Source organism: Dipodomys spectabilis, unplaced genomic scaffold, assembly GCF_019054845.1.
Source record: "Dipodomys spectabilis isolate Male_0828 unplaced genomic scaffold, ASM1905484v1 ptg000009l, whole genome shotgun sequence".
NCBI lineage: Eukaryota > Metazoa > Chordata > Mammalia > Rodentia > Heteromyidae > Dipodomys > Dipodomys spectabilis.
In genome coordinates, this window is record NW_024870686.1 from 9,950,954 (window position 1) to 9,965,083 (window position 14,130).

At 33.7% G+C, this 14,130-nt stretch overlaps 1 protein-coding gene across 2 annotated transcripts in view; it reads right to left on the bottom strand.

Moving 5' to 3' along the window:
* Nucleotides 1–540: 540 nt before the first annotated feature.
* Nucleotides 541–14,130, bottom strand: part of Sgcz (sarcoglycan zeta) — a 285,789-nt gene continuing 272,199 nt past the window's right edge. For both annotated transcript variants that reach the window (XM_042701564.1, XM_042701558.1), the window contains 2 exons: nt 5,792–5,915; nt 541–732 (listed from right to left, as the gene is read on the bottom strand). In XM_042701564.1, the coding sequence (XP_042557498.1) occupies nt 541–732; nt 5,792–5,915 (316 nt within the window). The remainder of the gene's footprint in view (nt 733–5,791; nt 5,916–14,130) is intronic.

A 14,130-nucleotide genomic window follows, 5' to 3' on the forward strand; every position in this document is an offset into this window, starting at 1 on the left:
AAGCAAGCATTACATAATGCTTCAAAATCTTAAAATTCAGAGGGTAAAAGTTTACATCCAAAAAGATGAATGGAAAAATTGTGCTTTCAGACTGTAGAATTAGTTCTTTTTTTTTTTTCAGGGTTAACCATTTCACCTTGCCATTGGGTGCTGGGAATTTCATCAATGTAATGTATACATGTGCAGTTCATATCCAGGTTCTGCCAGAAAAAAAAAAGGAAGAAAGAAAGAAAATCAAAAACTCTGTGCTTCACTTCATGTAGCAAAGGCACCTATGTTATTCTCCCTTTTGAGCAAAAGTTATGATCCAGTTTTCTTGCTTGAAAACATCTTCACTGCTACGTCACTCGCTTGCTCCATGCTGAAGAGTTCAGTGAGTCCTACAGAAAGCTGTCTGTGAATCCTTGCTCAGCTGGAAGAAGTTTGCTCTGTGGACCATTTGAAGAAGCTCTGGATTGATCACAAGGGAAACCGAGCAGAACTGTGAAGCAGACGGACAGGAACAAAAGGCTATTCTGGTGTGAGGAGAAATCAGTCACTTCAGCTCCACAAGCAGATGTTACTGCTGGACTGACAAGTAGAACCAACCCCGGCTGGAGAAAGGTACAGTTTGCCATTGGGGCAGACACATAGTTCGTACACTGTCTGTCGAGAATTTGAGAAGCTGGGCGAAGATGTAAAGGAGCCAATGGGTAGATTTCCCAGCCGGATTGTATCTGCATTTAGAAATATCTAGAGGGAAAAGAAATTACATTTTAATTCCTGTCAGCATTCTACATCACCCCTGAGCTTTGGTAGCATGGTCTGATAAGAAAGAATACACCACAAGTGATTCTGCTGGTTTAGAGGCCATGCTTTGTTGACCAAACAAATTACAATCCTACCGTGTAGTAGAAACACTGTGGCTGTCTTCTCCTTTGAGATACGGTGCATTATGATAGAAAGCCCTCAATCTGAAATGGAATATTGTACAATCTGCTTTGGGGGCCAACCTACTCATTGAAGCACACGGAAAATTAATGACTTTGATAGTCTCGAAGCCGGAATTCTTAATCATGCTTAAACAATCTGTTTTTTTCTTAATAAATCTTGGTGTGTGTGTGTGTGTGTGTGTATGTGTGTGTGTTGGTACTCACAGTCTAATAGTTTTATTAAGTAATCAACACAACTAGCAAGAAGTAATCATTGTATATAATCAGATTTGAAAACTCCATGAGATGTATCTGTTTTCAACACCTACTTCTCTAAATACATACTTTTAAATTTTTTAAAATTAATTTTAGATTTAACTTATTTTTCTCCTGAACTTCAAAAGATTGTATCAGTAGATTACAACTAAATATGTACATCGAAGTCTCCCATGATTCCTTTCCAGAGCCTCCATCCCATCATTCTCCCTAGACCATCTGTTTTCTCCCCTCAGACTTATTATCTTCGTTAAAACTTTTAATTTGGGGAATTGCTTCAATTATCCCCAATGCTAGAGTCTGAATTTTCAGGGACAGGGATCATATGTTTTTGAGATGCATGAGAAAAGTTCCAAAGAGAAGGAAGAGTTACAAATCCTGGCACAGTTTTCTGTTTTTTGTTTTTTGTTTTGTCAGTTGTGGGGTTTGAACTCTGGGCCTGGGCGCTGTCCCTCAGCTCTTCAGCTCCAGGCTAGCTCTCTACCACTTGAGCCACAGCGGCACTTCCGATTTTCTGTGTGGTTTATTGGAAATAAGAGTCTCAAGGCTTTCCTGCCCGGGCTGGCTTTGAACTGCGACCCTCAGATCTCAGCTTCCTGATTAGCTAGGATTACAGGCATGTGCCACGGCACCCAGCTTTCTGGGTCTTTTTACATCACATTTTATGTAGTTCTTCTGCTTTTAGAACCAGTTGTCTTTAAACTGCTGTGGCTTATGTAAAATAATTACAGAGATGGATATTTTAGACAAGTAAGACCTGCAGGTGACAGTCTCAGAAATCATGAATCAACTGTGGAGCTCTTCAAGAATGCGGTAGGCCTGGGAGAGCTTGGTCTTGAACGGTGTGTACGGGGCTGTTTCAGTGTGGTCACAGTACTGCTCTTAAGCCCTTCATCCATTCAGGGACAATTGTAGACATGTTTAACTACATGACAATATCTAAATTCCATATATAATCAGATGAGACACAAGCTATATCTTCACCATGGGAATGAAATTGATTTTATCAGTCAAAACATGCATTTGTTTGGTGCCTTTCAAGACAGTTAAAAATGCTCTTTTCTCTGTGTAAGATAGACACACTAATTGTCAGGTTAGAAGAGCTGTTATCTCTAGATTCCTTCTAGAGTCTCTTAGGTTACTGTAGCATGGAAAGGCCTGAACACACATTCCCATTCTGTTAAGGTGGTTACTATGATGTTGTCTACTTTCTGATTTCTAAACCTGATATGCCTATTCCCTATTGTCTTATAGACCACATAATCCACTTGATTTGAAACACTTCCCTGTGATTAGAATCCATTATGCTAAGCTGTTAAGTCAGAGTTCGCCCTTTTCTCTACCAAGAATCCATCATTTGATTCTGCTGAAATCAGCCCTGTAACTATTCTTCCTGAGAACTTTTGATGCAAACATGTGACATACATATATGTGATATGTATATGCATTATTGTATGTATATGTGTTATATAATTTGTAATATATTAATTATAATAATTCTTGCTTCTTCAGAGCTAAGTTTGAGATTCTTCTAAGCATTATTTGAAATGACTTTGGACTGTCTAAAGTATGCAATCTATGTCAGGTTTATTCTGCTTTTCTGCTATGATATGTACAGTTTATTCTGCATTTCCCCCTATTTTTTACAATTGAAGGCAATTTCTGTTCTTATATGAACTACTTAAAAAGCAGAAGCTAAGGACTTTATATTCTTCAACCTTATTTGATAAATGATCAATATGACTTTTTGTGACACAGTCAATGTAGCAAGGAGAGTTCTTTTATATCATTTCATACTTCCTCAGACAAAAATACAAATCATTTATTTATACTTTATCATCAATTGGCAATTAAATGATGTGCTGTAATTGAATTAAATATTTTTTCCAATACATTTATGAAATGAACATGTAGAAGATTCATAAATGGGAGCAGAAAAGAGGTTGATAACCACTAATATTTTTATAGAACACTCATTATAAATAACTAGAATGGAATAATTAGTATGAAAAAAAGCAACTCTAACACCATAACAGATATTTAAGACACATTTTTATTTTTGTGTAGAAAGTATCACAGTCTGCAACTGTATTGGGAAAAAATTTGTAACAGTAAAATATGTAGTGTTAAAGTTTTGTAAGACAATTTTTCTAAATAATTTCACTGTATTGGCCACTAAGGCATTAGTATGGTCTTTCCAGTAAGTCTGTTTATAATATGGAGGCAAAATAAACAAGTAAAATTTATCTTGACTCAGCAGCCAAGTTAATGGAAGAAATGTAAGATTTTGGTAATTAATCATTACATAAGTATACCTTAAAAGCCTCTCAGACAGCCTTCCATTATTATTCTCCACTTGACCTTAGAGAGCTCACAAAAAAACATAGATAAGCATGTGAAGGAGGAACAAAAGAAACTAACTAGTGAGAACAGATACAAACAAACTTACATCTTTAATGATTTTGGTGGTTGTAGTTAAAAAAATACCACCCAAAATACTAATTAGGTAGACGGATTTAAAATAATTAAGGTAAAATTAAAAACAAATAAATACATTTTATAAAAAACTAAAACAAACCCACAACTACCAAGATGTCCAGTCAGGTTTGCAAAAGAACAAATGAAAATTGTAGAAACAAACAAAGACATAATCACTGTAATTAAAAGTCAATTGCTTAGATTAAGTAGAAGATTAGTTACTGCAAGGATCCTGGGAATGTATACTTGAATACACAAGTAGACTGAGGCAGAGGGAGACAGGGCAATGGACACTGGAAAGGAGAGACTGAGACACAGTAAGAAAATAGATAGCTATGTACAGATGATCGTATAAAATAATATTCTATGAAATGAACCTCAAGAGAAGGAAATGAGACATTCTTTAGCTGCCATTGTTGCTGTATTTATTTCCTTTTCCTTTAGTCTTGCTTGTTTGTCTGTATTTGGGAGGGTAAGTGGGCACAGAACAGGTGGAACAAGGGTGAACAAACACAACCGTGGTACTTATTAGATACAGTACGGAAAACGAATTGTAATTTTGTGGGTTGGGAATGGAGAAAAAAACTGAAAGCAAGGGAAGGGAAGACATATTTCAGAAAGAATTGAACTCATTACTCACTACCTGTTTCATGTAACTGTAAACCTTCTGTATATCAAGTCTACAGTAACAATAGAAAAAAACAGAAGGGAAAGTATAACGTTTCTTTAGAGTTTCAGCAAAAGACCATAGAACTATGGAAGAGATGAAGGAGGGTTAAATTAATTGGCAGAGATAGCTAGGAATTTTTTAGACGTGAAAAATGAGTAAGTCTGTAGAAACACAATTACAAGATATACAGCAAATACGTAAATGAAATAAAGGTTTGCCTATCTCATTTCGGTGAGAAGTGAACCATAACATAAGAGATATTTAAAGCAGGCATTCAGGGGAAAAAAATGGATGAAGAGGCCAAAAGATTAAAGAAGATTCCTAAGATGGAAAAAGTAACATAGAAGACAACTATTAGCATATATATCTTTAGGATACTCTCAGATTAAGGCAAATAGAAAAATAGGGTTCTTTCTTTTCTTTCAGTTAATATAGATACCATTCCTACTGAAACAATAAATTAAACATTCAAAGTACTTTTAGAAGAACTTTCTTTTTTTACAGTAATGAGGACTGAACCCATGCTTTTGCACATGATAGGCAAGTTTTTTGACACTGAGCAGCTACATTCCTAGACCTTGATTAATTTTTTAATTGACACATAAAATATAGACATTTCAATTATTTATGATGGTACCATGTAATTTATACAAATTTCTATAGCATTCAAGCCCAGCTAAACATAGCTATGTCTTCAAATGTCAATTATTGTTTTAAAAATTGAGAAAGGAGGTCTTTACCAAGGTATGAATTTAGGGCTCAAACTTTCTAGACAAGCACTCACACATTTGATCCACACCCAGACTTTTATAATTTAGCATTTTTATTTTTATTTATTTGATTACTTATTTGGCTAAAATATTCCAGATTTGCCCTACCTGTGTTTGCATTACAATCTTACCTCTGCCTCCAAAATAGCTGGCAATTCAGTTTAGGCCACCACATCTGGCTTTTATTCATACTGGAAACTTTGAAACCCTTTCTTCTACCTTTATGAAATCTACAGTATTTACTTTGTTGTCATGCACAATCATCAGTTTGTAATTAAGTATCTGAACTTTTGTTTCTATCTGATTTATACCCATCGATCATCCTTTAACAACTTGTTTGAAGATCCCAAGCAAGCCATACAAAATAGACTACCTTCATTCATGTTACCTTGTTGATGTTAATTGTACTTATATGCACATTTTGAAACGAAAAAGCTTTATTTGCCCACATCTAATGTCCTATGGGTTGATACTTTTAAGAAAAAGATATATGCAGTTTTTAATTCAAAAGAGTACCCTCACATTGATTACACTTCACATTCAAGAATTATTAGTATTTACATAATTGAATTTTCTACCAAACTGTAGTTTAGGTTTGGCAGGAAACACACACACACACACACACACACACACACATACACACACACACACACACATGTATACATATGTTGACAAGAGGAACTCACCTCTCCTTCTGTAGACTGCAAATGGAGCTCTTTTCTGCAGGTAGCCTTGAAGTCACCTGCAGCAGCGCTCACCTGGACCCCGCGAGGAGCTTCCATTATCAAGGATCTAGTTGGTGATTCAAGTCTAATGGAAAAATGAAAATATCATTCACAGAAATGAGAAAAATTATGATGAACCAAAACACAGCATCAGTCAACCAGAAACAACCACTTAAAATTCCAAACAGGAAGGAATACATAAAAATCCTTTCCATACCTAGCAATAATTTCAAGCCAAAATACATTTGAGAATGATTTTTATTGCCATGTCCACTTTGTGGCTCCTTATTACAATGCTCATTTGTTCATATTAATTATTCACTTCCATTAATATAATGATATAATAACAACTTGTATGGTGTCTTCCTTATATTGCTTATGGTAAGTAGGTCAAGATAAGTTTACTTGTTTAAATCTTTTATACATTATCAATATTAATGATGGTGTTGGAATAAATAAATTGGTCCAATTTAGTATTTACATATTCTTCACCAAAGAGCTCTAGCTATGCAAAGAGGAAAACTTAAATGAAAATCATTAATATTATATGTTTTCAAGAACACACAGTGAATATTTTTTAACTTGACAATATTTCAAAGTATCTGTATTTTTAATTAAAGAAATATCACATTTCATATTTTGAAATGTCCTCTCTTGCCTCAGTAAAATGGGCACAGAATGAATAATGTCAATCTAAGCAAAGAATAGAAAGAGGGATAGTATGCAGAAACTGAAATACAATAATACATAGTACTGGTATGAGATTCAGCATACACCAGTTGGTCTCCTTAGATAACACCATCATGGTGACCAAATCTTGTTTTCCTTTTGAGAATATGACATTATGACTAACCTTCTCAAGCCCTAAACACAACAATTGATTTCTTTTGAAGCAATAAATATATGCATAGTTGTTTTACAGAAACAACTACATAAAATACAACTCTGAAGTTCATGTACCTCTAAAGCAGATAAATTGTGAAAGTGGTGTGGAATGGGAGAATCTTTCCTTCAGAACGTAAACTCAGTATGCAAATTGTTTAGTTTTCACATACTAAAGTGACTTTGATACCTCATCTCATATTGTCTTTTAAGTGGACAGGGTTCTAAATTATCTATTTTTCAGATATATCTTTATGTTTTTTAAACACATTCTCTGCAACACTTCAAAACTTTATAATAAAATCACTCATAATCCTAAAACTTAGTATGAAAAAAATGCTGTTAATAACTGCACATCACACACAAACTTAAAAAATGGGGATGTTAAAATTAAAATGATTAAACACATCAGAAATGTTATAAAACATTTTCTTAATACACAAATGCATACCTCTTGGGTAGTGTATTTGTAACCAGTACTATTCCCTTTGTGATTTTTAATTTTTGTTTTGTTTTGTTTTTTTGTTATGGAGCTGGAACTCTGGGCTGAGGTGCTGTCCCTCAGCTCTTCAGTTCAAAGCAAGCCTTCTACCGCTGGAGCCACAGAGCTACTTCCAGTTTTCTGGTGGTTAATTGGAATTAAGCCTCAGGGATTTTCCTGAACCACCATCCTCACATCTCAGCCTCCTGAGTAGCTAGGATTACAGGCCTGAGCCATGGGCGCCTGGCCTGTGATTCATATTTTAGGACACTGTTTTCCTATTCATTTGATGGTTCCTTTTGTAATAATTGGTGGATGATGGGAAAAGGAGGTAAATCTTTTGAGTTTCTTAAAGTTATGGACATCCTGAGAAGCCTTAATTATTTTGATATATCTAGAGTATTTATTAATATTATCAAAAACCTCAGAAGAAATTTGAGATGAGTGAGTACCTTTATTTCAACCTGTAAAGGCACTGTTTTCTTGATTCTTATGGTAGTGGAGAGAGGAGAAAACTCAACAAAATTGCATATAATTTATTTGTGTTCTTAGGTCAAACCTTAAAAAGTGGGATGTTTACTCCTTACGTGTTGGAGTTTGGGGGTGGGTTTGACTAACTCAGGAATAACTCTGGAATGACTCAAAATAACTTAGGATGAAAGCTATCCAAAGAGGTAAGACTCGTCAGCTTTGGTGAATGAACCTTATAGCAGATGCCAGTTTGGAAATAGGAGGCTTCCAATGAACAAATACCACCCTCAAATACTTTGCTATGGTATAAAACCTTTGGATAACCACTCAGCAACTCAGCACAAGGAAAAAAACCAATGACAATAAGTTGATTAGGTAAGCTTCTGATATTCAGCACGGTGAAGAACAAATCTAAACTAGAATTTGTAAGAATATTTTCATTCCTTTGCAATTAGTTATTCGGCTTAAGACATAAGATTTCTAAACATATTTATGGCTGAGATGGGATGTAAAATTCTTAGAAAAGTTGTGACAGTTTTATATATTGCTAAATTCCTCAAGTGCTAGAGTAATTGAGACCCTGGATTAAATACATTTCAATTGTATATTCTGCTAGTCTTGATAAAAATAAATGTAATACATATTAGGAAATAATGGGATGTAATTAAATATAGCATTGTCTTCTGCTAAGTATGCAGAGTATTCATACAAGTAATATATAAGAAGAATTTTTAATTAATTACAGACTGTTCAGTTGAAAATAGGCAATAAACATTTGTTAAAATAATTGGATTTAATTCTATTTTCAAATGAATACATTGCAGTCATCAAGCTTTTCTCATAAACAGGAATATTAAAGCAAGCTTATGAATGATTTAATAAGATTTCCTGACTAGCAGAGCAAAGGAACTAATTTTTATGGGACAAAATTATAACAGGAAGGCAATCTATGAAGAGACCAAAAAAAATTCAAACTGACATGGAGAATGTGAATATCAAATTTTCATAGAGACTATTAGCAGATGCAATATATCTGACTGATTGCAAGTATTTGTAACATTGAAAATATATTCTATCTCTCTCTTTCACACAAATGCATACATGTGTTTTTACATGTGCCCTGCATAGCCATCAAAATGCCAAGAGGATTAAATACAATGCATTTTGACAATAAGACAGCAATTTTTCCATTGTAGTATAATTTTATTTATGGTTTGTCATACTGTATCCAAAGAACAATATAGAACAGATAGCTTAAAAATTTTTAATATCTGACATAATGGTAAACATCACATATTATGAAACAACAACTTATCAAACGAGTTCATGATTAAGTACATATATGTTTCATTGACTTTTATAAATAGTATTTGCCTAGGTCTTTTTAGAAATTGTAGTTGTAGAACTCTTTTATAAATTTCAAAATAATAGAAAAGCATTCTCGCTATATTGAAAGTTTCACTGCACACTGTACAGTCATGCAAATTAGACCCAAGCAGCATCCTGGGAAACTGAAACTTAATTAATATGGACAATAGTTATGTATGCCAATCTAATGAAAGAATTAAAAGTAGGACTTTGAATAAGAAACTACATATGAATTCTAATTTAAATTATAAGGCCAGTTAAACTCTAGAGCTTGTTTCCTAATAAATGATACCATATTCCTAATGTACTTTGAAAATAGAGTATAATCACAATAAAATATTATGAGGACTTGTCTTTCTTTACTAGTGAGTTAACCATATGATTACAATTATGTAGTACAAGGTAATTTCAACACTGAAAATATGTCTATTTTTAAAACTTCATATGATTTAAAATGTTTATGCTAATAATAAGAATTGGGGATTGGAATGATTTATTTATTTACAATTTCTGTAACATTAGGGTGGATGGGGGAATTAGGTAGTTGTTTACCCAATATCTCAGAATCTTGAAAGCAATCTTGAAAAGAATACTATTAAAGAACTAAAAGCAGAACTATAGTAATCAAAAACAACAAATTAATTGAATAAGGACAAATCTCATAGTCTTTCACTTATATGTTCATCCAAATTTTGTCAGAGGTAATAATGTTATCTAGTGAGAAGAGCAAAGTCTTTTTTTTTCTACAAATAGTGTTGGAAAAACAGAGCCAGTATATAATAAAATGAACTCCAATTTACATGGCATACCCCAAAGTGAAAAAAATATGACAGGTTATAGAGTTCAGTGACAGTTGCTCATTTGTATAATCTTAGCTACTCAGGAGGCTGAGATCTGAGGATTGCAGGTCAAAGCCAGCCCAGGCAGGAATGTCTGGGACTCATATCTTCAATTAAATACAAAAAAGCTGGAATTGTAGCTGTGGCTCAAGTGGTAGAATTCTAACTTCAAGAAAAAATGATCTGGGGCAGTACCCATGCCCTGAGTTCAAGCCCTAACATGGAGAAGGGATAAAAATAATGAAAACAAAAAATGTTATAAGGGGAAGATCATCTTTGAGTTGATGGTAGTCAAATGATCTATGGCCACAACAGAGGAGTAGGAAATATTTTCCAAGGAAATTTAAATGTTTCCAAAATTAAAACTGTTTTTCAAGGTTACCACTGATGAGGTGAACAGGTAGTAAAAATACTGAGGAACAGGACCCACTCTAACACTCTTCTATAGCAAATAACTGATGTCATTCTATCAGTCTCTTTTACAAAAACTAACACCAGTGTTCCTTGATCTATTGCATCAAATATTAAGGATCATCTCAATAGATTCTGGAAAAGTATGTAACCAAAATAAAAACAAAACCCTTTATAATAAAAGCACTGATGAAACTAGGTATGTAAGGATGTCCCTTAACACAATAAAGAGTATGGAATGTAATCTCATGGCCAGCATAATACTAAATAGGAAAACCTGAGATCATTCCCTCTAATATAAGGAGTAGGACAAAGATTACCTTCTCCACACTATTATCCAGTATAGTTGTTGAATACTTATCTAGAACAACAGTACATATAATTAACAAAGAAGGAAATCAAATGATCTTTTTGCAGCTGATATGATTTTATATGTAATAGACACTAAAGATTCTATCAAACCACTGGGATCTGATCCACAGTTTTAGCAAAATCGCAGAATAAAAAAGGGATATATGAAATAAACTCAACCTAGGAGGTAAATTGTATCTAATCATGAAAACTATAAAGCAGTAAAGAAGTCAGCTGAGTAAGATACAAGAAGATGGAAATATCTACCATGTTCTAAACTGGATAGAATCAATTTTGTGAAAATGTTTATAAACTTGATCAGATTTAATGAGTTGCAGATTTAATTCAATCCATGTCAAAATTTCAATGACATTCTTCACAGTTACAGGAAAAGTCAAGTCTAAAATTAATACATAAAGGGCCTAGAATAGCTAACATAATCCTGAGCAGTGATGAAGAAATCACAATGCCATGATTTCAAATTAAACCTTATCAAAAACTGGGAGAAAAAACAGGAAGAAATGATACTGTTAAAAAAAGAAATTACTCATTACCTAACCTATGTAATGGTAACTCCTCTGTATGTCACCTTTACAATAAAAGTAAATTACAAAATAGAAAAACAGTTTGGAACAGAGACAAAAATTGACATAGACAAATGGAATAGAAGCTCAAAAACAAGTCCAAGAATCTCTGGTAAAAATAATTAAATTCTTTTCTCCTAACTTTCATATTTTTACTGTAGCATAGTAAACTTTACTCATATTACTCATAACTAATCCTTACGAGTGCAATTTCTCCTGAATTCACTGACCTCCACTTCCCAGCCCTCTTCCCGTCCTCTGTGATACCATTCTACACTCAACATTTATGAGCTCATCTTTATAGTCTTCATATGAGTGAGAATATTTTCTTACTGTGTCTGGTATCTACATTAAAACAACCTTGAAATTGCATTGGTGTTATCCATATTACTTAAAGCTGACCCACTCATTACATTGCGTTCATATAGTTACTATCATTATGTAATTTTTCTTCGTTACAGGGATTCATGTTAAGCAACGTTTTTCACACTGTTATATAAGAGGTACATTGTTGTTGGCTCTCAAGGTACTAAGGATGAGCAAGGGACAATTTTAATAGCACATAAAATCTTGTTAGATAGAGAAGGATAAAATGTATGCACAGAAGATGCTGACTTGTAAAGGGTCAAAAATCAAGACTACGGAACATTATAAGACAGTGTTTTCATATCTTCTTCCACAAACATTAATATCTAAAGATAACTATTGATATCTATTGTGATTCTATAGAATAACCATTGTTTGCCCTTATTAGAAATACACAGATTTAGTGGAAAGAGTCATCAATTCCTGGAATTTTTCCCTGGCTTACTGAATCTATCTTTCTTAACTACTCAGAAACTGAGAGATATTTTTAAAAATCTTAGCATGAAACTATAAAGAACTGTGGATCTTATTATTGTAAAAATATGCTTTTCCTTCATTAAAATTTATAAATTTTGTTTATTTTCATTTGAGCATTTTTTCTGACTATTCAATAAGAAAAGAAGTCATTTTTGGAAATTTTAGCATTGTTTTATTTTAGTATTAGTGTATTAAAATAGGGAGAAATAAATTAAGAAAGATACATAATTTCTGTTTTCAGAGACAGACTCTGTTACCTAACTTAATAATGATCTTTAACATGTGACAATTTTTAGTATCATTATTATCTTTTAAATATATTACAATTAATACACATCATAGTGTAAATTATCCATTAAAACGAATTAAGTATATTACTTTAATTTTCAAATCTTTATTTATTGAATTAAAAGTATTTATGGAGCAGACAAAATTTAAATTGAAAAGTTTTAGTTGGATGACATGGAAGAGAGTAATAAAAGGTTGACATTATGTTCAATTAAAAACAATTTGTATAGTACTTAAATATAATTAAAATTAACTTATTAAAATATTAAAATAACAGTTGTCATGATTATTTTGGGTGTATTACCCAATCATATGGATACCTCACAATTTTCAATTTTCTAGTGAGGAAGAATGCACACACACACACACACACACACATCTTTTCTTCTTTGAAATAGAGCAAAAACAAATAATCTTATTTCATTTTTACCATAAGACTGAAATGCCAATCATAGGACAATGAAGTTCTGCCATTTTCTCATTATTATTTTGTTTGCTTCTGAATTTCCCTGAATATAACACTTCTTGGTCATGTGAACTTCTTCCAATTTTTCTCCCCTCCTTCATGCCCGTGTACATCATATATATAAGGGTATGTCAGATGATCCCCTATCCCTATTTTTTTTTCAGTCCTCAGGCTTGCACTCAGGGTCTGGGTGCTGTCCTGAGCCTACTAGCGCTCAAGGCTCTCACACTACCAATTGAGCTACAGTTCTACTTTCAGATTTTGAGGGGTTAATTGGAGTTAAGAGTCTCATGGGTACTTTTCTGACTTGGCTTGCTTCAAACGGTGATTCTCAGATCTCAGCTTCTCAAGCATTGTTAGGATTATAGGCATACGCCTGAATAAGCTGAGTGCCCGGCTCAGCTTCCTTATTTTTGTCATTCTTCCTGTAAATTTACTCAACAACTCCTTTTCTTTGCTCTTCTTCATGACTCCTAGCTGCCATATTTATTCATTTTTAATTCATTTTTAAATTTTTATACATTTACATGAATAAGGTACATTTCTCACTGAACATTGTTACCCACTCCATTGTTCTTCCACTGTCCCTTCCCTCCCCCCTCCACCCCCTACAAAGTTGTTAAGTTCATTTCTCACATAGTTTCTTACAAGTATCCTTGTTGCATTGGGTTATCTTTTGTACTTCTTTCAGCATTTTGTTATTTCCCGTCCCTTCCCGCAATCAGATAAATGCATATTTAAGATGGAGGGAACCAGAATCAAAGGCAGAGATTTCCAGAGATAAACCAATGGAAAAATAAAAATGAAATAATATAAGAAAAAAGAATTAGATACAATATATTGGCAACATCAAGGTTGACAACTAAAATAAAAAGGCCTACTGTTTCCATGTCTTGAAATTCAGTTCAGTTAACATCATTTTGTACAGTCATATGTTCATAATTATTGAGCTATTATGATTCTCTGTCAGGACTAACTTAGGGTTATACTAATTATTACAAATGAGGAAAACCTTAGAGCCTACGTTTCTTTGGGTCTGGCTTACTTCATCTAATATTATTTTTCCCCCCTAAGTCTTTCCATTTCTTTCTTTCTTTTTTTGGGGGGGGGAGTCTGGTTGTGGGGGCTGAACTCTGGGCCTGGGCGCTGTCCCTCAGCTCTTCAGCTCAAGGCTAGCGCTCACCACTTGAGCCACAGCACCACTTCTGGCTTTTTTCTTTTTTTGCTTATGTGGCGCTGAGGAATCGAACCCAGGGCCTCAGGCATGCAAGGCAAGCGCTCTACCACTGAGCCACCTTCCCAGCCCTTTCCATTTC